Source organism: Geotrypetes seraphini, chromosome 11 (genome assembly GCF_902459505.1).
Source record: "Geotrypetes seraphini chromosome 11, aGeoSer1.1, whole genome shotgun sequence".
NCBI classification, from domain to species: Eukaryota; Metazoa; Chordata; class Amphibia; order Gymnophiona; family Dermophiidae; genus Geotrypetes; species Geotrypetes seraphini.
Window position 1 is genome coordinate 28,518,762 of NC_047094.1, and position 27,967 is coordinate 28,546,728.

General features: G+C 42.8%; 2 protein-coding genes across 9 annotated transcripts in view; one reads left to right on the forward strand and one right to left on the reverse strand.

The window, feature by feature from the left end:
* CCP110 (centriolar coiled-coil protein 110) overlaps positions 1 to 572 on the reverse strand; it is a 97,183-nt gene extending 96,611 nt beyond the window's left edge. The window contains exon 1 of one of the 4 annotated variants that reach the window (XM_033963047.1): positions 358 to 572. The gene's annotated coding sequence lies outside the window, so the exon portion shown is untranslated. The remainder of the gene's footprint in view (positions 1 to 357) is intronic. The other 3 variants (XM_033963046.1, XM_033963045.1, XM_033963048.1) reach the window with 3 other exon arrangements.
* On the forward strand, positions 327 to 27,933 carry GDE1 (glycerophosphodiester phosphodiesterase 1). 5 transcript variants are annotated; one of them, XM_033963053.1, is made up of 6 exons: positions 327 to 477; positions 5,727 to 5,902; positions 16,195 to 16,300; positions 17,634 to 17,726; positions 21,296 to 21,507; positions 26,742 to 27,933. In XM_033963053.1, exons 2-6 carry the CDS (start codon positions 5,796 to 5,798, stop codon positions 26,887 to 26,889), a joined length of 666 nt encoding a protein of 221 aa, XP_033818944.1. In that variant the 5' UTR covers positions 327 to 477; positions 5,727 to 5,795; the 3' UTR covers positions 26,890 to 27,933. The 5 variants fall into 5 exon arrangements, with proteins under 5 accessions (XP_033818944.1, XP_033818940.1, XP_033818941.1 ...); XM_033963049.1 differs by lacking the exon at positions 327 to 477 and adding an exon at positions 847 to 1,238; XM_033963050.1 differs by lacking the exon at positions 327 to 477 and adding an exon at positions 847 to 1,148.
* The last annotated feature ends 34 nt before the right edge of the window (positions 27,934 to 27,967 follow it).

Below are 27,967 nucleotides of genomic sequence, written 5' to 3' on the forward strand. Positions count from 1 at the left end.
ACACGATCCCAAAATAAACCCAAATGCCCGATCCCTGCAGGTTTTATGACCTCATACCACATCGATCCCCCTTGCTACCCTAAAATTCTCCAAAACGAATATTTAAATATTGCCAGGATGGAGCGAACATGTTTTTTTTTTTAATCTTAATTATCTTAAGACCTAAATTCTAGCAATATCCATTGGGGGAGGGGGGGACAACAGGCAACGCATTAAAGATAAAACCAGCTTCCTCCTGGAAAAAAGAGTCACCGCATCGGGTAAAAGAAACGGAGAACGAGCGAGGCACGCGGACAGACATCCCGCAGGCTCAGATGCCGACAGACCCAGCTCAAACGCTGCAATAAACAGACGTACCTGAAGGCTCAGGTGCCGAGCGACAGCAACATCCTTTAGCTCTTCCAGCACAGGCCGAGGTCGCTACCGCAAACCCGGGAAGGACCCCCCGTCAGGCCGCCAAACCGTACACGCTCAGAGGTAAAGAAGCAAAGGCAGACCACGCGCGGTCACTCCCTCCCCGCCATATTTTGGCTCTCAGGCGGCAACAGCGGCGCCAGGCAACGGTCGCGGAGACCCCGCCCCCTCGCAGCGCAGCACTTCCGGGGCCGCAGGGAGGGGGCGGGGCGGGAGGTAGCAGCGCAGAGAGGGCTAAAAGCGGGTGACTTTAAAGGCAACCTGCCCGACGATGGCTTGTTCTAAAGCTAAACGGTAGTTCAGCACATCGAGTGTAGCAAGGGGTGGGGGAGAGAAATCCAAACCGGGGCGCACAAAGGCCAACCGCTAGGGGGACCCTCACGTCAGCCATTATGCAGTAGCGTCCTTACGTCGCGCCTCCCCGCGCTGCTCCCCTCTGCCCCGCCCCCTGGCCGGCCTCTCCCTCGCCCCTCCCCCCTCGCCCCACCGCCCCCCCCCTCTCGTCCCGCAGCCATGCACTGAGCGCGGGGAGCCCGGGGCTCGTAGGGATCGCCGACCGCCGGCTCGCCGCCATGCTGTGGGCCGAGAGCCTGATCGCCTCCTTCTCGTCTATCTTCCTGTTGCTGCTGGTGCTCAGCCGCAGCCCCTTCTTCACCTCGGTGGCGGTGGCCGTCCTCTACTTCCTGCTCACGGTCTTCCGGTTCGACCCGGTGCCGACTTCTCGGGCTCTGCAGGTGCTGAAGCCGAAGGGCAAGGTGTCCGTCATCGCTCACCGAGGGGGAGGCTACGATGCGCCCGAGAACACGCTGGCGGCCATCCGACAGGTTAGGGAGGCTCGCTCGAGCCCGGGGGATGATGCGAAAGCAGGAGACGTGCGGGGGGAGGGGATTGATGAGGGGGGGGGTCTGCAAACGTTGCTTGGCAACATGGGGCACCGAGGGGCCTAATTCCAAACGTGTTTCGGTATCCCAGAGCAGACCGAGCTGTTGGCATTGAAAAAGAGGTTATTTAATATCTTATTTAACCCAACGAAATAGAAACGAATTCTGAAAGGGGAAAAATAGTACTTCATATTACCAAAAAAAAAAAAAATGGCATAATGACAAGATTTGTAATTTAATATTTATTATGTCAAGGTTTTTAGTTATATGTTTAGGCTAAGAACTAGGTACCATCTCGGTTAAGGTATATCAAAACTCATGACTAATGAAGGACTGCTATGGCAGCTGCGCAAAAATATTTGTCCTCCCTCTTATTTCAATTACTTAGGAGCAAGATTTACATTATGTAATTAACCCATTTAGGGAATGCAGCATTAGATATACTACAGTGCAGGCTGCTTGTTTTGACACACCTGATCTTAGGCATTTTGAAGATCTCTAAGAGGTCAGTGTACTAAGCTGCACAACAAGGATGCACAAGTTAAGAAAGCAAGGGAGATGTTTGGTTGCAAAGACATCTCCCCTTGCCTTTCTTTATTGTCTCTGCTTGTATCCCAAGTTGAGGGATTCTTCTGTTTGCCAGAGACAAGGATCTACATGTATTAAAACTAGGGTTGCAAGCTGATTAGTTAATGCAATTAATGCATTAATTGTGATTAAGGACATTTATTGCTTGTGGCCTCATTTATCATTCATTTTAATGCAGTGTTTGCCCATGTCTTCACATACCAGTTAACTTAACTTTTCCCGCCTTAGCTTTCTGCATTGATCTCTCTGTCTTGTGAACATTTGTGCATGGTTTACTGTGGGTGAAAATGAATGAAAATCTATTATTAATGAGATGCTGCAAATCAAAGTTATATAAAGCAACTCATTAATATTGAACTGTGCAAAACCATAACACAAAAAAAAGTTTCATATTTGACTTCAGCAAGAAGAAGAAAAAAAAGCAAATGTCCCCTAGAACAACCTTCTTGCAGAATTGATGGAGGTAAAAACTGACAAGAGTTCAAAAATGCATGGAATAGATACAAAGGATGCACTATTAAGGTCTTGGCAATCATTAGCAGTCGTATATAGAAGAGAGGAAAAGGATCTCAGCAACCTATTCAAATAATACAGAGAAACTTGTATAACCTGGGTTCTGTTGTCTTTCATTGATCCTACATAAACCTCTCATTTACTTAAATTTACTCATATTCAATAATAACTTAAACCAAGTGCTTTTTTGTATACCTTCAACATTTGGGCAACAAACTACAACACTTATCTCAATATCGTGTGTTCCCCTGCAAAAGATCACGCTAAGCGATCGGGACCCTATTGGCCACTCAAGGTGGCTTCTTCAAGGGTCAGATGCAAGAGTAATTTATCAAGTGGAAACACACTCAACATCCCAACCCCAAATCTCACCAGCACTTATGCCATGTCGCATAACTCTTAGGGCTAGATTCACTAAGCCCACGGATCTGATCTGATCCGTGGCCGGGGGGATGATTCATGAAGCATCCTCATGCAAATGGGGGTGATCGGAATCACGCCTCCAACCAACTGCATGGATCGCTGGAGGTCATTTTATTCTCTATTTCCTTCTAGCGTCCGTGCCGCCCCTACTTTCCTGCTCTTTGCCGCCCTTCCCCGCAGCCCCACTTTAAATCCGTGGGTTAAAACCACGGGCTCGCACTGCGAGGAAGGGTGGCAGAGAGCAGGAGAGTTGGGGCAGCAAGAGCAGGATAGTCGGGGTGCTGATTCCTTTTGGGGCAGAGAGCAGAGCGGCAGAGAAGTAGGGCAGCAGAGCAGGGTTTTTGCTGCAGGGCAGGGATTTTAGGTTGGCAGAGAGCAGGAAAAGACGTGAGCGACTGGTCCTCAGCAGTTGCTTCTTTTTTGATCAGCCAGCCCAGTCGGTGTTCCTTAAATTGTTTAGTGAATCGTTGCCTTCCTACATTTGCATGCAATTTCCCTCATTTGCATGCGCAGATCGGAGGAAAGTTAGTGAATCGGGTCAGGGTCGCAAAGTGGTTGTAAACTGGTCGGGATACGATCTGTGTCCTTAGTGAATATCTAGCCCAGGGGTAGGGAACTCCGGTCCTCGAGAGCCGTATTCTAGTCGGGTTTTCAGGATTTTCCCAATGAATATGCATTGAAAGCAGTGAATGCAAATAGATCTCATGCATATTCATATGTATATGACTCTCATCTGCACAAGCTTCAAACACTTTAAAATCGTAAGTGTTTGAGGCTTGTGCAGTTAAGGCAGAGCTTACAGGAATGGGACAGCGACTCGCAGAGACAGGATGGAGAAATTGAGCTTCCACGGGGACAAATTTGTCCCCATGTCATTCTCTAGTAACTACTACTACTATCCATTCAGTCGTGTCCGACCCTTAGCCAGTCCTCACCATGCTTCCCTGTTTTCCACGGCTTCTTCCAATTGCTTGATGTTCATTGCTATGTCATTCTTGATGAAGAAGTAGCGATTTCTTAACAGTCGTGTGTCTGTGGCTAACAGGATATACAAGATGCATGCAGTGCAGACTGGAATAAATGTGCAGATTAGATGGGTTGGTTGGTCATTTTCTGCTGTCACCTACTGTCTTACTATAATTACTGTGGAGCAGTATTGCCACTTCAAGTGTACTCCCATGCCTCTTTCTCAGGCCTATTTATGTGTTCTGTCTCCATGAAGAATGACTCATTACAGATTAAGAATTTGAAAAAGCTTTTTTGTTTTTAGCTAAAATCATTTCACTTAAGCAGAATGCTGCCCAGAATAATCCTTCCTGGATTTTATCTAGGGGGGGGGGGGGGGAAATGTGCGGAGAAAATTATTTTCTGTCTGCAACTTTTCCTCTGTATCAATTTACACCCAAGAAACACTTCAGATATCTGCCAAAATGGAAGCTGGTATTTACATTCAGGGTCTGATTCTATATATGTTGCGTAAAAAAATCGATGCTAAGGTGCCCGTTATAGAATCACGCTTAAGCTTTTTTATGTTTAGGCGCACCTTATTTTTACCAAGGTTCTCTTGGCCTAAATGCCTGTGCCTAAATTAAGCGCCCAGTGGTGCCTAACTCAAAAAAAGGCACCTAATTCAAAAATACGCCCATGAACTGCCCCTAACCACGCCTGCTTTTAACTGTGTACTTTGCGGCTAATTGGTGTAGAATCGCGACTACCAAGTCGGGTGCCTAACTTTAAATTAACTTGAATTTGTGCCAATTAAGAGGCGTTGATTGTAAATTTTCCTAAGATTTTATCAGTTTCCCCTCGAGATATGATAAAGCGATATTTTATAGAGATTCTCAAGATACCTGAAAATTCTCTACCTCCCCTTACAAGGGCTTATTATCTTCCTGTTAAAGCACAAACTCTTCAAAAAGAAAAAGATGAAGGACCTCAGGAACATCCATTGGATATTTCCGCTATATTGGAACAATCGGACAGAGAAGTGGCTACGCCAGCCACTTTTCTGCTGACTGTGGCTTTGGCTCCAGACAAGGACTGGATCCTGAATCTTTACTTTAAGAATAGATCCAAGGATTTCCTGTGTCTCCATATTCAAATTTTTCCAGATGTCTCAAGAGAGACTCAAAAAAGAAGAAGAGAATTCCTAAATTTGAAGCCTGGAGTGACTCAAATTGGGGGGTTTTTCTTTTTAAGATACCCATGTAAATGTGTTATTAGATATGGTTCATTGAAATATGTATTTGTAGATCCTTCTCATTTGATAAGATTTATCTCAATGAAACGCCTTGAGAATGAAGTAACAACAGCTCCTATTGGAAATTAGTTCTCGTTATTAGTAGTAGTTAAAGTGCTTCTTTATATTTGTTTGCATTTAATTAAGATACTCTTTAAATTTTGGATCTAGTTTAATTTAGAGGACTTGTGTGTGATCAGGGAAGCTGTATTTTCTTTTCCTATTATAATTTGAGTGAATTATTTTTCAGATTTGAAAACTAATTTTAACAGAGATGTCTTGATCATACTTTTCTGTACAAGATGTTTATGCTTGGAATTTTGTAAAATTGCATAAATAAAAAAAAAAAAAAAAAGAGGCGTTGAGTGCCGTTTTAGCCTCTTAGGGGTCCTTTTACAAAGAAGTGCTAAAAATTAGCATGCACTAACGCGTGCCAACATGTCCACTATATCCTATAGATGCGTTGGCACTCAGCATTTAGTGCGCACTAATATTTAGCGTGTGCTAAAACGTCTAGCACGCCTTAGTAAAAGGACCCCTTAGTTAAGATAGGTGCTTGCATCAGCTAGGCACGCCGACGTAGGCACCTAACGTTAGGCATGCTTTATATAATTTGGGGTCGAGTGGATATTTATTTATAATGGAGTTTATCGTGTTCTTTTTCTTAGGCAGCTATAAATGGAGCAACCGGGGTGGAAATTGATCTTGAATTCTCTGCAGATGGCATTCCCATTCTAATGCACGACAACAAAGTAGATCGAACAACGGATGGCTTTGGCAGTTTGAAGCGATTCACCTATGCTGACCTCACTAGACTTAATCCAGCCGCAAAGCACAGATTGAAGTAAGCAGTCGGTCGTTTTCGTGGGCCAGACTAAACCGTACTTTCTTCTTGCTTGCTGCACTTCTCAGGCTCTTGTATTGTTGTGATGCTTACACTGTGCTGACTGCACGATCTGTTAGAAACATAGAAACATAGAAATAGACGGCAGATAAGGGCCCACGGCCCATCTAGTCTGCCCACCTTAATGTCCCTCCCCTACCTTTGCCCTGTGAATAGATCCCATGTGCCGATCCCATTTGGCCTTAAAATCAGGCACGCTGCTGGCCTCAATCACCTGTAGTGGAAGACTTTTCCAGCGATCAACCACTCTTTCAGTGAAAAAGAATTTCCTGGTGTCACCTCGTAGTTTCCCGCCCCTGATTTTCAACGGATGCCCTCTTGTTGTCGTGGGACCCTTGAAAAAGAAGATATCTTCCTCCGCCTCGATGCGGCCCATAAGATACTTGAACGTCTCGATCATGTCTCCCCTCTCTCTGCGCTCCTCGAGCGAGTATAGCTGTAATTTGTCAAGCCGTTTTTCATATGGTAGACGTGAAGTACGCAACATCACACAGGATGTGCATGCTACCGCTTAAAGCTCCAACATTGTACTTTGAATAATCTGAGAGGAACATACTATTGGTCTGTAGTTAGAAATTTCTTTAATATGATGCACCTTTCCATTGCTTTTATGGAAGATTGCAGTGTTGCAAATAACTCACCCTGCATTTCCTAGGAATTAGGGATAAGGGGAGAGGTTATATGTATAAAAGCAGGCAAAAAAAGATGCACAACCAAATGGTTTTGTAGGCCGCAAGTAGCCATATGGGTGTAAGCAGAATACAAAGTACCAGACACATACTGGGCCAGTACCAGCAGGCTAGTGGTGGCCTGCTACTGTCCAGCAAGGCCAAGGGGATGCATTAAGCCAGTTTACTTATGGATGTTTGGGTGTATTTGTAGTTAACACATTCTGAACCTTTTCTCCAATATGATCCCATTTTAACACTTAAAAATGTATATGATGAAAGCAAAATAGCAGACCTCCTCTACCTCATCTACTTCCTCTTCCCCCCTACTTACCCAAAGCATGAAAAGAGCAGCAGTAGTCAGGACAGGGCCCTGTGTGTGTGTAAATACGCTCTCCCAAGCCCCAATACTCTGCATGGGTTTCCAGTTTCACAGGAGGGGTCAGGGCCTGTGACCTGTTCAGTGACTCCAGGACCAATGTTGATCACCATTATTCTGCCTAGGTAAAGGTAAAATTCCAGAGGGAGGGGAACAGCCTTGTTTCTGTGACCTCTTTGAGGTTCTGACAAACAGTTTGGTTGCAGAATGAAGCCCCATTTCTTGCCCTTTTTTCTAGTGTACTTATATAGAACACATTCCCCATCTTCTGACTGTGTAAAGGAAAACTATACAAGACCTAGGAAATGAGGTACTAGGGTTTCAGTGCTGCGCACAAGTTGCTTTGGTTTTGCTAATGCTTTTCTCAGTAAAATAGCTTCTGGAGTGTTGATCGTTGTGTTCCACAAGGTTCACTATTCTTAATCTTATGGCACAGTCCTTGGGTGTTGAATTTGAGAGAATCGATGTTCCATGCAATTTATATGCCAGTGATATAATCCCTCTCCTCCCTTTACCATATAAAAAATAAGAATTGCCATACTGGGGCAGACCAAAGGTCCATCAAGCCCAGTATCCTTTTTCCAACAGTGGCCAACCCATGTCCCAAGCACTTAGCTAGATCCCAAGTAGCAAAACAGATTCTATGCTGCTTATCCTAGGAATAAGCAGTGGATTTCCCCAAGCCATCTCAATAATGGCCTTCTCTTTTAGAAAATTATCCAAACCTTTTTAAATCCCCGCTAAGCAAACTGATTTCACCACATTTTCCGGCAACGAATTCCAGAGTTTAATTACACGTAACATGAAGAAATATTTTCTCTGATTTGTTCTAAATCAGCGGTCTCAAACACGCGGCCCGCGGGCCACATGTGGCTCTCCAAGTTTTATTTGCAGCCCGCAGTCTGGACTGGATCATTCCCTTCCTTTTGGAGCAGCAGTGGGTCTGGCCGGTTCGTTCCGTTCAAAGCCGCGGGTTTGCGGCTCCTTGCGCTATTCACTCCTGCATCGGAAGCCTCTCTGACATCACAACATCAGAGAGGCTTCAGATGCAGGCGCGGATCTCGCAAGGAGCCGCCACCCGCGGCTTTGAATGGAATGAGCCGGCCAGACACGCTGCTGCTCCAGTGACGTACCAAGGGGGGGGGCGGTCCGCACAGCTGGTCACCCTCCACTGTTCTTCCTAGAGTGCGGCTCGTGGCTCGTCTAGAGCAGGGGTGCCCAACTGCTTCCCTTCACTTCTCACTGCTGCCATCGGGGAACAGGCCAGCAACATGCTTTTTGATCTCCCTGCTTCTCTTGCCGCCCGACCTCAATTCTGACGTCGAGAGGACGTTCTGGCTAGCCAATCGCTGCCTGGCTGCCCAGAACGTCCTTTCCAACGTTAAAATTGACGTCGTGCAGCGAGAGTTAGTCGGCCCCGTGGAGATCTCGGCCTGTTCCCGATGGCGGCAGCAGCAGCAGCCTATTCCCCGGCGGCGGTGGCATGGGGGAGAGCAGGAAGAAAGAAAGAAAGAAAGAAGAGGGGGGCAGGGAGCCAGAAGGAAAAAAGAAAGAAGGGGGGGGGGGGGACAGGGAGCCAGAAGGAAAAAAGAAAGAAGGGGGGGGGACAAGGAGCCAGAAACAAAGCAAAAAATGGGACAAGGAATCAGAGAAAGACAGACATAGAAAAAGAAAGAAAAAGTTGGGGGAGGGAATGAGGTTTGGAGGAGAGGAAGCATACAGGAGGCTGAAAGAAGAGAAGAAATATTGGATGCACAGTCAGAAGAATAAAGTGCAACCAGAGACTGATGAAATTACCAAACAAAGGTAGGAAAATGATTTTATTTTCAATTTTGTAATAGAATGTGCCAGTTTTGAGAAAGAAAAGATATTAAACTTTAAATGTGAGTGCTGCAGAAAAAAATAGAGTACTTGGAGGGCCGCAGAAATAATAGTTAATGTCTTATTAAAGAAATGACAATTTTGCATAAGGTAAAACTGTTAAAGGAAAGTTTTATAAACTATAAAGAGTTTAACCTCATGCAAAATTGTCATTTCTTTAATAAGACATTAACTATTTTTTTCTGCGGCCCTCCAAGTACCTACAAATCCAAAATGTGGCCCCGCAAAGGGTTTGAGTTTGAGACCACTGTTCTAAATCTACTGCTTAGTAGCTTCATCACATGTCCCCTAGTCCTAGTATTTTTGGAAAGAGTAAATGGGATGACTTCCCTATGAGGAAAGGCTAAAGCGGCTAAGGCTCTTCAGTTTGGAGAAGAAACGGCCCAGGGGCGATATGCTAGAGGTCTATAAAATAATGAGTGGAGTGGAAAGGGTAGATGTGAAATGCTTATCCCTTTTATCATTTTTGTCACTCTTCTCTGTACCTTTTCTGATTCTGCTATATCTTTTTTGAGATGCAGCGACCAGAATTGCACACAATATTCAAGTTGTGGCCATACTATAGAGCAATACAAGGGCATTATAATATTTTCATCTTTGTTTTCCATTCCTTTCCTGATAATTCCTAACATTCTATTTGCTTTCTTAGCAGCTGAGGGTTTCAATGTATCCTCAACAATGACACCTAGATCCTTCTCCTGGACAGTGACTCCTAACACAGAACCCAGCATCATACAGCAATAGTTCTGGTTCCTTATGTCTGTCCATAGTTGAGAAATGGGTTATCAATCTACAGATTAAAATTAAACAAAAGGCAATACTAAATGTTTTTGGATCGGACTAGAGAATGACACGGTGACAGAATTCATCACCATTCCTGTCCCCATAGGAAACCATCCCATGTCATTCTTTAGTGTCTATCTCGACCTCAGTCCTTCTACACCAGCATTCTTCAATGCAAGGCTTGAGGGTCAGTGGTTGTGCCCATTCATACTCTGATTCTTATTTGAGCCAAGTATAGGATAATGAAGCCATTGTGACATCACTGATGAGGTTGGCTCTTAGGCTCTGGTGGAATGAGGCATTATGACATCACAATCTCAGCTCTGGAATGTTGCTGCTCAATCTCAGCATTCTTCAATGCAAGGCTTGAGGGTCAGTGGCTGGGCCCATTCATACTCTGATTCTTCCCTCTCTCCTTAAAGAATGACATGGGGATGGTTTCCTGCGGTTATCCACGGGGTGGTGAATTCTGTCACTGTGTCATTCTCTAGACAGGACAACCAGTGGAGGTTTTAAATAGCTGACTTATATGATTGATGGTCTTAATGACAATGTAAAGGTCGTGGTTTGAGTATTAGGAGTTCAGGTAGATGGATTACTCTTTTAATAAAAAATTATTTTCTACTATTGAGGAAATTAAGAAATATTATGAAATGTTTTGATCCCTCTTATTTTCCTTCTTCTAGTTCAAGTCTTTATTTTATCAAGGACAGACTATTGTTACATAGTATATTTAGGTTGTCCTGCATTCCTTATGAAAATAAAATGCAAACCATGCAGAACTTTGCCATTTGGCTGATCTTTGCAAGTCTTGAAATGTATATCAAACTCCGCTAGCTGCTGGTTATAGCTCAAGTTTAATTTAAACTCTGTGCAATGATTCATAAGATTCTGTATGGTCATGCATCAACTTGCATGTTGGCACGTTTGCAATTATCAAATGAAATGAGAGTTTATGCCCTCTGAAAATTGTTTATGCTTCACTTTCCAAGTGTTAAGAAAGGGAAGCTTTTTATTTATTTTTTTAAAATCTTTATTCATTTTTAAATTTTATAAGTGACATCAAATAATAACACTTAATATTCTTCAATAATCCATCTTAAAACTTATCTCCCCTCCCCCCATTCCATAACAATTTTTAAATCACATAAAAGCATATAATAAATTCCTTCTAAACATTCCTTATAATGATACAAATACAAAAAAAACTCACCCCTCCCCCGTCCTTGGACATATACAATTAAAGGAAAAAACAATAATTTGTTAAAGACTCCCAAACATCTTGAAATTTTTTAAAAACTTTTTAAACAATTATTATCCTTTTTATATTACCAAACCCCATTGATATGGAGTGATTTGCCTTCTGATATAAAGATGAATAGTAAATATATTGAATTCAGGGAAGAAGTGAAAATGTAAGAAGCTTGTTTTAGATACATTTTAATTGATATATTATTTTGAAATTCCTAGGGATAGCCTAGAGTTTATTATATAAGCCATAGTAGAATGAATAGGTAAATGTGGAATACAAGAATTTTAATGTAATATGAAAATATCAGGCATTTTCAGTGATAAATTTAGAGTAACTTTCGCATTGGAACATAACATACCTGTCTTGCAGGATCATAGAAACAAAGGCTGGACATGACCTGGAAAGGTTATGTAATTTAGTCTCATGCCTCCAGGCAACATTCTAAATATCTGTGTAACTCGCCAACCCAGGGTCTTGGAGTCATTGACTTTTTCTTATGTTCATGGTGTGATGTGATGGGCGGGGGTTAGGTTTCTGCTGTTACCCCCTATGTTTTTGTCCCAACTCATGCTACCCAGTTGCCATATGTTTATATCTATCTATCTATCTCAGCGGTCTCAAACTCTTGGCCCTCCAGGTGCTATTTTGCGGCCCGCGGTCTGGACGCGATGATCAACTGCTCCCTTGCTGCAGTCGATTGTTCCGGTCAAAGCTGCGACCGGTGGCGGCTCCTCGCGCCATCCACATCAGCATTTTTCTTCCCCTTCCCTTCCTTGTGGAACAGTAGCATGTCTGGCCGGCTCCCTTGCTGCAGTGGATCGTTTCATTCAAAGCTTCTTGCGCTATCCACACCTGCGTCGGAAGCCTCTCTGACGTAGGCGCGGATCACGTGAGGAGCTGCCACCCGCGGCTTTAAAGAAAAGATTGACTGAGCAAGGGAGCCAGCCAGACATGCTACTGCTCCACAAGGAAGGGAAGGGGGAAGGGAAATGCTACTGCTGCTGCACAGGGAAAGGGAGGGGGAGGGAAGAGATATGCTGTTGCTGCTGCACCCAATTGGGGAAAGAGGGAGAAGGAAGACAAGGGAGAGGAGAGGAACAAGAGATGCCAAGTCCATGGGAGGGAGGGAAAGGAAAGGAGATACCAGACCATGAAGGGGAAGGGAGAGATGCCAGGGTATTGGGGGAGGGAAGGAGACAGATGTCAGACCAGAGGGAAAGAAAGGAAGGAAAGAGATGTCAGACCATGGAAATAGGGACAGAAGAAGAGAGAGATAGGACGGGAAGGTAAGACAAGGAAATGTAGATTTTGAAAAGAAAGCAGAAAATTGAATATTAAGTTAATGCCAAAGATGGATGCAAGGCAGAAAGTGAAGACTAGGGGAGTGGGTGATGAGATGGCAGATGAAGTTCAATGTAGAGAAATGTAAAGTCTTGCACGTAGGAAACAGAAACCCAAGGTACAGCTACACGATGAGAGGGCAGTTATTGAGTGAAAGTACCCAAGAAAGGGACTTGGGGGTAATAGTGGACAAGACAATGAAGCTGTCGGCACAGTGCACAGCGGCTGCTAAGAAAGCAAATAGAATGCTAGGTATAATCAAGAAGGGTATTACAACCAGACCGAAAGAAGTTATCCTGCTGTTGTATCGGGCGATGATGCGCCCGCATCTGGAGTACTGCGTCCAATATTGGTCGCCGTACCTAAAGAAGGATATGGTGATACTCAAGAGGGTTCAGAAGAGAGCGACATGTTTGATAAAAGGTATGGAAAACCTTTCATACGCTGAAAGATTGGAGAAACTGGGGCTCTTTTCCTTGGAGAAACGGATACTTAGAGGGGATATGATAGAGACTTACCAGATCATGAAAGGCATAGAGAAAGTGGAGAGGGACAGATTCTTCAAACTTTCGAAGACTACAAGAACGAGAGGGCATTCGGAGAAATTGAAAGGGGACAGATTCAGAACCAATGCTTGGAAGTTCTTCTTCACCCAACGGGTGGTGGACACCTGGAATACTCTTCCAGAGGGCGTGATAGGACAGAGTATGGTATTGGGGTTCAAGAAGGGATTGGAAAATTTCCTGAAGGAAAGGGGGATAGAAGGGTATGGATAGAGGATTACTACACAGGTCCTGAACCTGATGGGCCGCCGCGTGAGCGGACTGCTGGGCATGATGGACCTCTGGTCTGACCCAGCAGAGGCACTACTTATGTTCTTAAAAACAGTCAAAGGACAAGAAGGCCCTGGTAACATAGTTAAAAGCATAGAAAAATAAGTCACCAGCTAACAAAGGTAGGGAAAATGATTTTATTTTCAATATAGTGATTGAAATGTGTCAGTTATGAGAAAGGAAAGATATTAAACTTTAAATGTGAGGGCTGCAGAAAAAAATAGGGTACTTGGAGGGCCGCAGAAAAATTAGTTAATGTCTTAATGGACAATTTTGCATGAGGTAAAACTCTTTATAGTTTATAAATCTTTCCTTTAACAGTTAAAGGAAAGATTTATAAACTATAAAGAGTTTTTACCTTTTGCAAAATTGTCATTTCTTCAATAAGACATTATTTTTTCTGTGGCCTTCCAAGTACCTACAAATCCAAAATGTGGCCCCACAAAGGGTTTGAGTTGGAGACCACTGATCTATCTATTTTTATATATCTATTTATTTATTTATTTATTTTCACTCGTTCGGATCTGTTTGGGTTCTTTGGTTGGGGGGTGCTATGGGGGAGGGGAGAAGGACGATGAGGGGGGACAAAAATGGATGGCACAAGTTGTACTGTTTGGTTGTTGTCTGCATTGTTTTGTATGAAGTCATCAGTAAAAATTGTTATAAATTAAGATCCTCTCACCATCTCCCAAAGTCACCGATTCCTGTGCTTAACTACCACTACATTTACAAATTGAGTAATAACAGAAAAGAGATACGAGAAACTGTGACAGTTATATCAGGGGTCTCAAAGTCCCTCCTTGAGGGCCGCAATCCAGTCGGGTTTTCAGAATTTCCCCAATGAATATGCATTGAAAGCAGTGCATGCACATAGATCTCATGCATATTTATTGGGGAAATCCTGAAAACCCGACTGGATTTTGGCCCTCAAGGAGGGACTTTTAGATCCCTGAGCTATATGAACAAGATTACACTACTGCTTGACTTCCCCTCTATATGCCTCCAATATGCTATGCTCCCTATGTTACCCACATCCCCTCCCCCCTTTGTCCCACCTGATTCCCCTCTGTACATGATAACATGTTAGCCTCACCTTGTACTTAGATACACTGCCTATAGAATCTGGACATTTCTCCTTGATGATAATTTGTTAGTCTTTAATATTATACCTAGGCTCCCTCTGTTTTCTGTATCCCCACCGGTTCTTCTGTTACCCCACTCTCTAAAACTGTGCTTGTTCTACTGTTACCTGCCCTGAGCTTTCTGGGAGGGCAGGAAATAAATCTAAATAAACATCTTGCTGAAACAAGCTAATCACTTCTTGTTTTTTGCTGGTGAAGCTTGAAAACAACCGATTGCCATCCCCATTGTAGCATCCTTTGGGTTATGTGAAGAATGCCAAAGCTGCCATCTAGTGGTCCCTCCCTCAGTTTTCTTACTTCCAGGCTAAACAAATTAAACTCCTCCAACCTTTCCTTATGTGATAGATCAGTGTTTCCCAACCCTGTCCTGGAGGATCACCAGCCAGTTGGGTTTTTGGGATAATCCTAATGAATATGCATGAGAGAGATTTGCATATAATGGAGGAGACAGGCATACAAATCTGCTCCATGCATATTCATTAGGGCTATTCTGAAAACCTGACTAGCTGGTGGTCCTCCAGGACAGGGTTGGGAACCAGTGCGATAGGATTGTCTTGGCCTCTAATTTCTTTTGTTCTGCTCCTTTAGACTTAACATTACTTTGTATCAGTGGTTCCCAAACCTGTCCTGGGGGACCCCCAGCCAGTCAGGTTTTCAAGATATCCCTAATGAATATGCATGAGAGAGATTTGCATACCTGTCACTTCCATTATATGCAAATCTCTCTCATGCATATTCATTAGGGATGTCTTGAAAACCTGACTGGCTGGGAGTCCCCCAGGACAGGTTTGGGAACCACTGATTTGTATAAATGTAAACCCCAAAGCTAGGTACAGAATCCTAGCAATTATAGTTTATAGTTCATTATTATAAAAAATAAAATTATTATTATTACGCTTTTAAATAAGGCGGATTATGACCAAACATGCGCGATTAAAAAATAATGAACCAAACGTATCAAAAAACATCAAAATTGCCAATTCATATACAAGGCATCAACCATTATACTTCATCTTACAAAACAGGTGATGCTTGTAACAATTTTTTCAAATTTACACAAATCTTTTTGTTGCTTGATGTATTTTGGCAGCCTGTTCCACTCAGCAGGTCCCACATATAGGAAAGGAACGTAATAGCTAAACCTTATATGATTAACTTCTTCACTAGTAGTTTATTGGCGTTTTCACTTATAAAATTAATTAAATCCATCTCGTTCCCCTCCAATCCGTCCAGAATTTGGCTGCATGACTCATATTCCGGGAAAGCCTCTTTACTCACATTATCCCTCTCCTAAAGTCACTTCATTCCATTGGCTTCCCATTTATGAATACAATTTAAATTCCTCTTACTGACCTACAAATGCACTCACTCGGCTGCTCTTCATTATCTCTCTTATCTCCCCTTATGTCCCCGTCCCCCCCCTGCTAGTTCTGCTCAGCCGGTAAGTCCCTCCTATCTGTGCCCTTCTCTTCCTCCGCCAATTCCAGACTCTGTCCCTTCTACCTTGCTGCGCCTTATGCTTGGAACAAGCTGCCCGAATCCTTATGGCGGACTCCATCTCTGGCAGTGTTCAAGGCCCAGTTAAAAGCCCATCTTTTCGAGAGTACTTTCAACTCCTAACTCCTCTCATCTTGGATTCTGCATCCCCAACCCTATATGTCACTTATGTCCAAGTTAGGTTGTAAGCTCTTCCGAGCAGGGACCATCTATAAATACCAAAATGTACAGAGCTGTGTACACCTTTCAGCGCTATATAAGTGATTAGTAATAGTAGTAGCAGTAGTACAAGGCTACAAGATCGACACTGGCAATATCTAGTTTTGGCTAAAAATTCATCTCTGGGCAACTTGCCCTTTGACCTCCATTCTCTTCTCTGATTACTAAAAAGAGCATTTTAGGCTTGTTTGTGCTGGACAGAACCCATTGAGGTATTTGCTGTTTTCTCCTCTGCAGACACAAATTCTATGGTGAAAAAATACCCACCTTGCGGGAAGCCGTTCTGGAGTGCATAAAGAACAACCTTACCATTTATTTTGACGTGAAAGGCCATGCGGAAGAGGTATTGTTAACTGTTCGAGATACCTTGCACTGGCTGCTGTTCTCCATAGTTTCTAAACTTAACGTCCTGTCAGAGCAAAGAATAGTGGCTGGCAAAGTGAATCCAATTGGATGCATAGAAATGGGGGTGAGCAAAGAAGTTGTAAGGAATCTGATGAAAAGGCATGAACTTAACACATTTCAGTTAACTTGTGAGAGTTATCCTGCCTTTGTGAGGTCAGTGAACAACTTTTAAATAGCAGCGAGAAACCAAGTCTTTTGCAACCTGCATGTGCTGTTATAGCTCGGTAAAGGGAAGGGGCATATTGATAGTACTAGAAGATACACAACATGTTCCCCACCCAGCTCTGTACCACAGCCCTACTCTGAAGGGCAATCCTTCAAGAAAATGAGGGCAAAAAGCATTGCCCACATGAGATTTGGGTGGAGAAGAAGGTGCTAGAGGTCACAGCAGCTATACTTCTCCCTCCGAATCCGCGGGTTTAGTACCCACAAATTTGGTTATTCATGATTTTTTCATTTTGCCCCTAGTTTATAAACGCTGGATCCCTGTGTCCCAGACCTCCCCATAGCTTACCCTGGTGGTCTAGCAGTGACGTGAGGCAGGAGCAATCTTCCTACGCTCCTGCCCCGTGCAGAGTCGTCATAAAAAATGGCTGCCGTGAGTTCACGTGGTCTCGCGAGACTACAATGGGAACTCACAGCAGCCATTTTTGATGACAGCTCTGCATGGGGCAGGAGCATAGGAAGATTACTCCTGCCCTGCGTCACTGCTAGACCACCAGGTAAGGTCTGTGGATGTCCAGGACGCTAGAGGGAGGCAGGGGTGGGTCAGAGTCGGCCCTAAAAGCTATCTGCGATTTTCTGTCTTCACGGGCCGGCTCTGCCCCTAACCCTCGCAGATTCAGAGGGAGAAGTGTATTTTCAAAGAGGCAGCCACACTAGGCAAGAGCGAATGGGCATTTTTCCTGCCTGTATGCCCCCTCTAAATTACCAGGATTGAAGGGGGGGGGGGGGTCAGCCCAGGGCTAGCGAATCAGGGAGGGTTGGGAAGCAACTGGAATCCCTCTGGAACTACCCAGAGGTTAACTAGACACTGGCCAATATTCAGACAAGTGCCCATTTACTTCTTCAGCTAAAGTTAGAGCAGCTTTTTTGTTTTGAACATCAGGTTGAAAGTAACTTGAGGAGGGGGGGGGGGATTCTGAAAATGACCTTTATTTAAGGTTGGCTATGCTCTTAATGTGATCTCATTATTTTATAACTATTGCTTCCCTTAAAAGAACATAACATTTGTGTTACCTCACGATGTTTTCTTCGCTTTAATCCCCTAGGCTACTGAAGCCCTACGGCGCATCTATATGGAATTCCCTCGACTCTACAATACTAGTATGGTCTGCTCCTTTCAACCAAAAGTTATCTACAAGGTGCTTTTTCTTAAGTCTTTTCATATCCTGCCAAGACTCACCTTATCTATCCCTGCACAAACCCAATAGGCTTATCAGTAATAGGGCTTTTTGTTCACATGTTGAAGAATTGCACTTTAAGTCAATAGTTTAGTTTGTTTGTTTTTTCCAGTAAATAAAGAACAGACGCAGGAAGATTTCTTAGCGATTTGGAACTCTTACATACAAATGTTGTCCTCCAAAGTATGTAGGCAGGTTTCAAATAAGTTACAGGAGAAGTCTAGGATTTTCTCTGTTACATCTTGAACTCCTTAGTTGGAGGGGGGGGGGGGAATTTGCTTCTCTGGGTGTTTGTTTTATGCAATAGAGTTGCAGTTATAAGAATCCAGACCTCAGTTCTTCTTTAGGTAATTATACTTTATTTGTATAAATACCCAGTCACCTTTGTTCGTAAGTTTTGGTGTGCCAATAAAGATTAAAAAAAAAAAGAACAGAACTATGGAAGCCACTGGCCACTTTAAAAACTCAGGGGGTCTTTTACTAAGGCGTGCTAGCCAATTTAGCATGCGCTAAATGCTAACGCGCTCATTATATTCTATGGACGTGTTAGCATTTAGTTCCTTAGTTAAAGAGGGGGTCAGTTTTCTCTCCCTTTTTTTTTTTTTTTTTTTTTACAACGTTTTCTTCTTTGTTTGAGCAGTGTTACATATTAGTGTCTTATAAATTTATATTTATGCAAAGACAGTTTTGCATTTTATTTGATGGAAATAATTTTTGTCTCCTTCTGGACTTTGTGCATGCACTGAACCCAGTTTATTAGCACAGCTGTTAATCTTTGTGCATTGTGATACTTATTAGCAGTTTTTATATTTAGATTACATATCTTGCCCATAATTTGGGGGTGTGCCTTTGGGGGTTTATTGAATTAATGATTTGCTCTACTACCTTACACAATAACAAAGCAGTTTGTAAAATAAAATTGTAACATACAGAGGAGCTACAGTGATTGATAGGATGGGACAGGATAGTTATGACCGGAAGAAGTATCAGTCTCTCAAACTGTTCAGATCAGTGGTTCTTATCCCAATCCTTAGGACACATCTAGCCAATTGGGTTTTCAGGATATCCACTATAAATATGTTTGAAAAGATTTACATACACAGGATGCAATGTTAACAATTCTGTGTCATGCATATTCACTGTAGCTATCTTGAAAAACTAAAAAACAAAAGTGAGGTAGCACCAAAACTTTCACTATATCTACATTATTTATTGGCTAAAAGCATATACCATATTTTTCGCTCTATAAAACGCACCTGACCATAAGACACACCTACCTCCTATAGGAGGAAAAACCAAGAAAAAAAATTCTGAACCAAATGGTGCACCCTGTCCTGTACCCTGCCCCCCTCGGGTGGTCTAGTGGTAGGCCAGGACAGGGCACAGATCAGGTCTAGTGGCAGGCCGGAACAGGGCAGGCAGGCAGGGTCCCCCGCCCCACGGGTACCTTTTTTAAATTCCGGCAGCCCAGCGCTGTATCGGCAGGAGCTTTCCATGCTCCTGCCCCCCCTCGCTGTATGGCTTCCTCCTTGCAGCAGAGCGGTGCACAAGGCAGGCGCGAGCTTTTCACGCTCCTGCCTGGCCCCGTGCCGCTCCCTGAATGGTTGCCGTCAGTTCTTGCGGGACTCACAGCCAAAGATAGGCTAGGGCCTACTCAATCTTAAAGGACAGCAAGACTTATCTAAAAGGGTCCTTTAAGATAAGTCATGCTGTTTTCATAAATTACATTCAAATGATAGTAAATGTGATATGGAGGTTTTTTTGACCGATCATTGAAGTTAATCTCGCTCATTAGCCAACTGAGAGAGACTCAGATGGGAGTCTAAGGTCCTTTTTCCTCCTTTAATTATGTACTTTCAGCCAATAAATAATACCCCCTCTTTTACGAATGTATAGTGCAGGTTTTAGCTCTTGCAGCGGTGGTAACTGCTTGACGCTCATAGGAATTCTATGAGCATTGGAGTAGTTAACACCCCTGCTGGCTCTAAAACCCTTGCAATGCGTTTGTAAAAGAGGGGGATAGATATAGTGAAAGTTTTTTGATTTGGTGCTACCTCACTTTTGGTTTTTATTACATCGTGTGATAATTTTTTAATCATTATTTTGATTGTTTTTCTTGAAAACCTGACTGGGATTGCTAGTTTGAAACAAGTGGGAGAAGTGTAATAAGAGTAGAGTAGCAGGTGACTTTGTCTTGCATGGATCTGGCCAAAATTTGGCATGTGTGCCTAATTCCTCTTGATAATTTGCCTACAAATTTCAGTGATATCCTTGTATAGGGAGGATCTCCCAAGTTATATAAATAAATTAGTGTTTTAGCCCGTTACATTAACGGGTGCTAGAGTAGATGTCTATTTTTTTTTGGGGGGGGGGTTCTTTGTCTCTTTCTCCTTGGACGCTGTCTGTCTGTCTGTCATTCTTTCTGTCTCTGTATCCCTGGCCCCCTGTATTTCTCTATTGCGCCATGCCTGCCTGTCTCTCAGTGGCCCCTTTCCTATGTCCATAGTGTCCCATCCTATGTCCTTAGTGCCCTCAGTGACTCCTTCCTATGTCCTTATTGCCCCCAGAGCTGCCTTCCTATGTCCTTAGTGCCCTCAGTGTCTCCTATGTCCTTAGTGCCCTCAGTGCTTCCTTCCTATGTCCTTAGTGCCCTTTCCTATGTCCTTAGTACCCCAGTGCTTCCTTCCCATGTCCTTAGTACCCCTTCCTACATCCTTAGTGCCCCCAGTGCCTCCTTCCCATGTCCTAAGTGCCCCCAGTGCCTCAGTCCTGTGTCCATAGTACCCCCATTGCCCAGTGCCTCCTTCCCATGTCCTTAGTGGCCCCAGTGCCTCCTTCCCGTGTCCTTAGTGCCCTCAGTACCCCTTCCTATGTCCTTAGTGCCCCGAGTGCCTCCTTCCTATGTCCCCTTCACTGCCTTCCAGACTTTGACCCAACCCTACCCCCGAAGCCAGCCTGCCTGCCTCCCTCCCATCCCCCTGTGTAGTAGACACAATGAGCAGCATTTTTAAATTTCTACCCCCTCCCATCCCCCCTGTACAGTAGAACTGATGATCAGCCTGTTTCCATCTTCCCCCCCCAACCCCCCACCACGTGCAGCCAACTCCATTGACCCTCCCAGATGCCCCTCCCACTGCGAGACGACCCACAAACCTTCCGGAACCAGCAGCGTCCCCAGCACTTTAAAGATGCTGCTTCACGACCTTCTAATGCCGATTTCCTTTGCCACGTCTCTGATGATATCATCAGGGACACGCTTAAGGTTTTATTATATTAAGAAGATGGACAGACAGGATGAACACAGTGATACACTCAGCACTGGTGAAATATGGCTGAAAAGACTGGAGAGAGCAGCAATTAAAATAACAAAAGTCTGTGGTAGGACAGGTTGTAGGAGAATAATGGTGGGGGATGGGAGGGTGAATCATGATCCAGAATCTTGGCTTCCCTTACCTCTCAATTTAGATTTAAAAAATCTGTCTTACCTTATTTCATACTCTCTTTTTTTTATATTCAAAATATTCTTTCAGATGAGGCAAGCTGATGTAAATGTTGTAACAGGATTGACTCATAGGCCCTGGAGCCTTAGCCATTTCGGGGACGGAAAGCCTTATTATTCTTCCATTGGGAAGCATTACTGGTACTTATTAATGGACATCTTCCTGGACTGGGGCCTAAACAATATCCTTTGGAATTTGTGTGGCATTTCGGCTTTCTTAATACAGAAAAATTTCATTTCACCGTAAGTATTCCATTCTAATCTGTTAATGTTATACCAATCTTTTTAGCTATAAGGTTTGGGGTTTTTTTTGATGTGGCAAGTACATTTCTTAAGCGTGTCCAATTTCTAAACCACACTATCTGGTGCTCACTGGATGATCACTCACTATAACTTCAGAGCCACTCTCCCCATTCGTAAGCATCTGGTCCAGTATGGCTTTATCCCATGTGGGCTCCATTATCAAATGCTGAAACAATTCTTCCGGTAGGATCTTCCTTTTTCTAAAAATCCTCACAACAGGAATGTCTCAGTTAAAATTATTGAGAGAACATATGACAGCAAGCTCACAGGGTGCCGCGATTGTGAATACTGATTTTGAGATACCACCCAAGGGAACTTCATGGTTATAAAGGTTAGCTTCCATTACTGATCATTCTCCAACACTAATATCTTATAAACAACTTGTGGATATTGAAGTATATATACCGTCTCTCGGATTATTCTTCTCAGACAATCGTTGCTTTGTTAGTTTCTTTTGTAATTACTGTTTTAAATTACTGGCAATATAATTTTGGGGAGTTTCTTTTTATTACCAATTAACATCCAACATACTGAAATCACCTATCAATAATAGTTCCCTTTTCATAGCAATATCGTGAATGCCTTCAATTAAATATTTGTCCACTTCTGCCTGTGAAGGAGAGGTCTGTCTTTTACACTAGTGTGAACAGATGTTCTATTCCCTTTTTCCAGATTTACCCCTGGTGCCGCCTCCTTGCCTCAGGAGGGGACACTTTGTTTGGTCAGCAGGCAGGAGTTTGGTATCTTCCCTTATACCATGGGCCAGGAAATAAAGTGTCCCCTCCTGAGGAGGCTATCTGTGTGAAGCTCAAGTTGGGGGGCCGGCTCAATGCATGGCGTTGGGAATTTAGATGATATTAGTGAACATGGGCTTAGCGCCACGGAAAGCAGCACACCAAGACGACATATTCCAAGATAAGTAATTGATATCAGCAGATTGAGCAACATCAGTATAAAAGCCGATTTAGTAATATCAGTGTAGCAATTGCAATCAATGCCTTGGTGGAGGGGACCGGCAAGTGCGATGATGGTCCCCGTGCTAGCGTATGCTTGATTTTAATTGAGCACATAGGCTGGTGGTCTGAGCACTGCACTTAATAAATTATGACATGGATTTGATTGTATTTGAAGCTTATGTACCCTGTGACTTATTGGAAATAATATTTGAGCAGCCCAGGTCCATTCATTTGGAGAATTCCCCATTTGTTTGTACGAGTTCAATGCTTTATTATCTTTAACATATAGTGCTGTTCCTCCTCCTTGTCTTTCTACCCTGATCTTTCTGAGCAAATTATAAACCAATTTACTCATATCCCTGTCATGGTTCTCTGTGCACTATATCTCCATGATTGCCACTAAATCCAAGTCAGCCTCATCCTCATGGCCTGTAGATCTAGACACTGAACAGAAAGCCCAAAAAGGCCTCAATGACGGCAGAAACACGGCACAACGGAGGAGTCGTGAGGATAAGATGTTAAAAATTCAGCCACAGGTATTCAATTCAAAGTACACTTTATTGGTAGTAGCACTGCGAAGACTCGACATTGACAATGTTTCGAAATCAATATCTTTGTCAAGAGTCTCGAAGGATGATTTCTCTATCGCATGAATAGTGCATTAAGCGCAGGTAAATGTTTGAAACGAGCAGAGCCAAAAACAGGTGTCCAAAGCAATGCTAATGGTCATGATTAGCTCTAGAACCTTATTTCCCATATTTATTTGAAATATTTGTAGCCTGCTTAAACCTAAGCAGTTCACAAAGTACGTACATAGTTTTCAAAAGATAATACAAGACCAGATAATTTGCATACATGTAAAAAAATTCTCCAGTTTAAATAAACAATTATTCAAGAGAAAGCTTCTACAAATAAAGTTGTCTTCAACACCTTAAACTGCTGAATATCAGAAAATAACCTAAGTGGTCCTGTCGAGTTGTTCCTTAAAAGCACTCCCGCCACCAAAATTATTGAAGCTCTTATTTTTGCGTATTGCACGCTTACCAGCTCTTCATTGATTAACTGTGACATCCCCTCTGACCATAACTGATACACTTTCAGTACTTGAGTCAGATACCAGGGGATCCCATGATGAATCACTTTGAAGATCAGCAAGAGAACTTTATAAGCAATACGATATTTTACTGGTAACCAGTGAAGCTGTTTCAGTGATGGGGTAGCATGATCAAATCTGCTTCCTCCACAAAGTAACCGTGCTGCTGCATTTTGAATAACCTGTCATGCCTTTCATCTCACAGAAACTATCCCTAAATATAAGGCTTTACAGTAATTTAATCCAGTGTTTCTCAACTCGGTCCTGGAGTACCCCATTGCCAGTCAGGTTTTCAGGTTATCTACAATGAATTTGCATGAAATAAATTTGCATATAATAGAGGCTGTGTATGCAAATCAAGTTTATGCATATTCATTGTGGATATCCTGAACACCTGACTGGCAAGTGGGTACTCCAGGACCGAGTTGAGAAAAGAGACAACAAAGGTAGAAAAAAATTCTGTCTACTTTGGGGAAATTATCAGAGAGAAATATCTTGTATTTCGGTCCCTATTTCAATTATTTATTTGGATTTGGAAATATTTGTTTGATTTATTGTGACAGGTTGTCTATATAAGTCTATTTGCTTTTTTCAGGGTTTATTTACTGGAACTCTCATCTCAACCCCCCACCCTGGTCCTCACTCCCTTGAGAGAGATGGTGTTATAGGAAACCCATCTTGATTTTTCTGCTCAGGGCCTCTTCCATCCTAGCTACACTATTGCTTTTGATACATTCAGGATGCCTAGTCAGTAGGCTTGGTGAGTCTAATGTCATGGATTGTAGTTCCTTGTCCTTGAGCTGTTCTTGTGTAACCTTGAGGAAGCCTGGTAGCTTGAATTTTTCTATCATTTCTCTCCTTTCCACTCCCATTCCTTTTGTTTTCTAGTGAGTACATTGTAATTTTTAAAATAATAATACATAGTAACCTAAACTATGATACAATATTCCAGAACACACACAGATGAGATTAGTCCAATATATAGCATGAAGGACATAGGCAGTAAAATTGACAAGCTTATCCTATTGTCAAAGAAAACATGCAAACCTGTGCAACTTCTAATGAATTCAACAGCTAGATTGATAATGGGCATTCCTAGGATTGCCCATATTACTCCGATCATAAAAACTCTCCACTGGTTACCTGTTCAGCAGAGAATTTGCTATAAAGCTCTTGTCAGTTGTTCATCAAATATTATACTCCTCTTCTCCTACTTGCTTTCAAAGCTTGTGGGAAATCTATCAACCTGCAAGATGTTTGAGATCTGAGGGAGGGATGTTGCTCATCAGTTTAAAAGAAAATGGGATTCGCTATGTGAAATCTAGAATATCTATTTTCGCAATTGCCGGTAAGAATCTCCGGAATTCAATTCCAGGTATAATGAGATTATGCAAAGATCGTATGTCTTGTCTTTCAAGAAATTGTTAAAAACATAATTGCTTGTGGATGCCTTTCTTTAACTCTGTGGCTATTATTTGTTTTAGATTTAAAGAATTCTGTATTAAGGAAATTTTGTGGGGAAGATTGACTTTTCTTTTCTTTTAAATAATTTATAGAAAAATGACGGCAGATAAAGGTCAAATGGCCCATCCAGTCTGCCCATATGCAGTAACCATTATCTCTTTCGCTCTCTGAGAGATCTCACGTTCCTATCCCAGGCCCTCTTGAATTCAGACACAGTCTCTGTCTCCACCACCTCTTCCAGGAGACTGTTCCACGCATCTACCACCCTTTCCGTAAAAAAGTATTTCCTCAGATTACTCCGGAGCCTATCACCTCTTAACTTCATCTTATGCCCTCTCATTGCAGAGTTTCCTTTCAAATGAAAGAGACTCGACTCATGCACATTTATATTACATAGGTATTTAAACATCTCTATCATATTTCCCCTCTCCTGCCTTTCCTCCAAAGCATACAGATTGAGATCTTTAAGTCTGTCCCCATACGCCTTGTCACGAAGACCATACACCATTTTAGTAACCTTCCTCTGGACCGACTCCGTCCTTTTTATATCTTTATGAAGGTGCAGTCTCCAGAATTGTGCACAATATTCTAAATGAGGTCTCACCAAAGTCTTATACAGAGGCATCAATACCTCCTTTTTCCTTCTGGCCATACCTCTCCCTATGAAACCTAGCATCCTTCTAGCTTTCGCCTTTACCTTTTCAACCTGTTTGCCCACCTTAAGATCATCACATACAATCACACCCAAGTCCCGCTCTTTCCGTCATGCACATAAGTTCTTTATCCCCTAAACTGTACCGTTCCCTTGGGTTTTTGCAGCCCAAATGCATGACCCTGCATTTCTTAGCATTAAATTTTGGCTGCCAGATTTCAGACCATTCTTCAAGTTTCACTAGGTCTTTCTTCATGTTATTCACACCATCCGGCATGTCTACTCTATTGCAGATTTTGGTATCATCCTCAAAGAGGCATATCCTACAATTCTATGCAGATTACAAATTATTCAGGTATTCAAGCATTTTTCCCTAACTGTCCTGGTGGGCTCCCACTCTTATCTTATGTACCTGAGCCAGTGGGGATAAAGTGACTTGCCCAGGGTTCCAAGGAGCAGTGTGGGATTTGAACCCACAACCTCAGGGTGCCGAGGCTGTAGCTCTAATCACTGCACCACACACTCCCACGAGTTTACTGATTTTAAGAGTTCAAACAAGCGTGGGATGAACACGGAGGATCTCTAATCAGAAAATAATGAGTATGCATTGAAGGAAGTAAGGCCAGTACTGGGCAGGCTTGCATGGCCTGTGTCCCGTATATGGACATTCAGTTGAGGACAGACTGGGTAGGGTTTTGATGGCTGGGATGGTTAAGATGGGCTGGAGTGAGCTTTGATGGAGACTCCAGTAGATGGAACCTAAGCACACACTACCAGGCAGGACTTTGGGTTTCTGGCCCAGAAATATCTAAGAAGTAGGACCATTTAAATTAAGTTAATTTATGGAGCATGTATGGTTGGGCAGACAGGATGGATCACTCTGGTGTTTATCTGCCATCATTTACTATGTTACTATGTTTGTGCTTGAAATTGTGGATGTAAATGCTTTGCACATTGCTTAGATTTAAGCAACTCATAAATGTTTAACATAAATCTAACCTTTCTACAGAGAATACGTGCGCCAGTGGAATTCAAGAGGAGTCGAAGTGATTGCTTGGACTGTTAACAGCGCTTCGGAGAAGGTTTACTATGCCACGATGCTTCATAGTAACTACATCACGGACAGCCTGGTGGAAGACTGTGATCCTCACTTCTAACTTTGCGCCCCTCGATCTCCTCCTTTTGCTTTGAGCATTATAATGTTGAGATGCAAATCCAAGTACCATGATAACCTTGTGTTTTGATTCTACAAAGGAAGTTGGGACCTCCATATTAAAAAGATTTGTCGATGGGATCATCACTTAAAGAAAGGGTTAAACTTGAGTAAGAGGAAAAGTCAGTTGACTTGAACCACTCCTTTTCTACAATTATGTGCCCATATACCCTTTGGAGGAAAAAAGTTACTTTTCACTATAAAGTTATTAGAGATGAGTTTCCTTTAAGTGTTTCCTTTTCTCTGCTGCTTGTTGACCCACTTGCGCTGCAGTCTTTTTCGAGGACCTTGGAGCTCCACTTGGGCCAGTTGAGGGGAGGGGGTGGGCAGCTCTGGATTTCATCAATAGAAGATGACTGTGGCGTGTGACATGCAGTAGATGAAAAGTTACACCGCTGTTAATTTTTCCTTTAAAGGGTGTTCACCGCTATAGAATCTGGAGTTAAAAAGCAAAATAAGCCATTGAACCAGACCTGGTGTGCAATAAAGAAATTCTTCTGAGAAGAAGAGCTGGCTCTGCTTGGAGCTGTTCTCACCAAACCCAAGGAATATCCTTCTGAAATCTAGGCTTGTGATTGGCAGAGCTGGAAGTGAGTCCAGTGGTTGAACTTGGTGTAATTTGATTAATAATGTAAAAACTCTTCTGGATCTTTCACGAGGGGCGGAATAGAAATCCAAACAAATAAGTTTGAGAACATATTTTTTCTTTCTACTCTGTTCATCTCTTTTGGGTGGCTTTGTCAAGGAGTGCCACAGTGCCAGCCGCCAGTGCAGCTGAGAAGGTCAACATGGCCCTGAATTTCAAAATCAACAGAATAAGGCTTTCGCTCTAGTAAGCAGAGAACAATTTGGGTATTAAAGGGGAAATTGAATGCTGCTGGACTTTTGCATTTTCTTATTTTTAGAGGCTTACATTGAACCATTACTTCTAAATAATTTACCTTTTATGTTTCATTCTTTGTTCTTATTATATATCCCGTAACATACATTTAGTATCTGGCTTATGTGTTACTGTACTTTAA

Excerpts from the sequence above, each read along its gene's own strand:
- GDE1 (XM_033963049.1), top strand. The coding sequence starts at position 987 with ATGCTGTGGGCCGAGAGCCTGATCGCCTCCTTCTCGTCTATCTTCCTG. Across the intron at positions 5,903-16,194 it reads GCCGCAAAGCACAGATTGAA|ACACAAATTCTATGGTGAAA; the intron begins GTAAGCAGTCGG and ends TCTCCTCTGCAG. Across the intron at positions 16,301-17,633 it reads TGAAAGGCCATGCGGAAGAG|GCTACTGAAGCCCTACGGCG; the intron begins GTATTGTTAACT and ends TTAATCCCCTAG.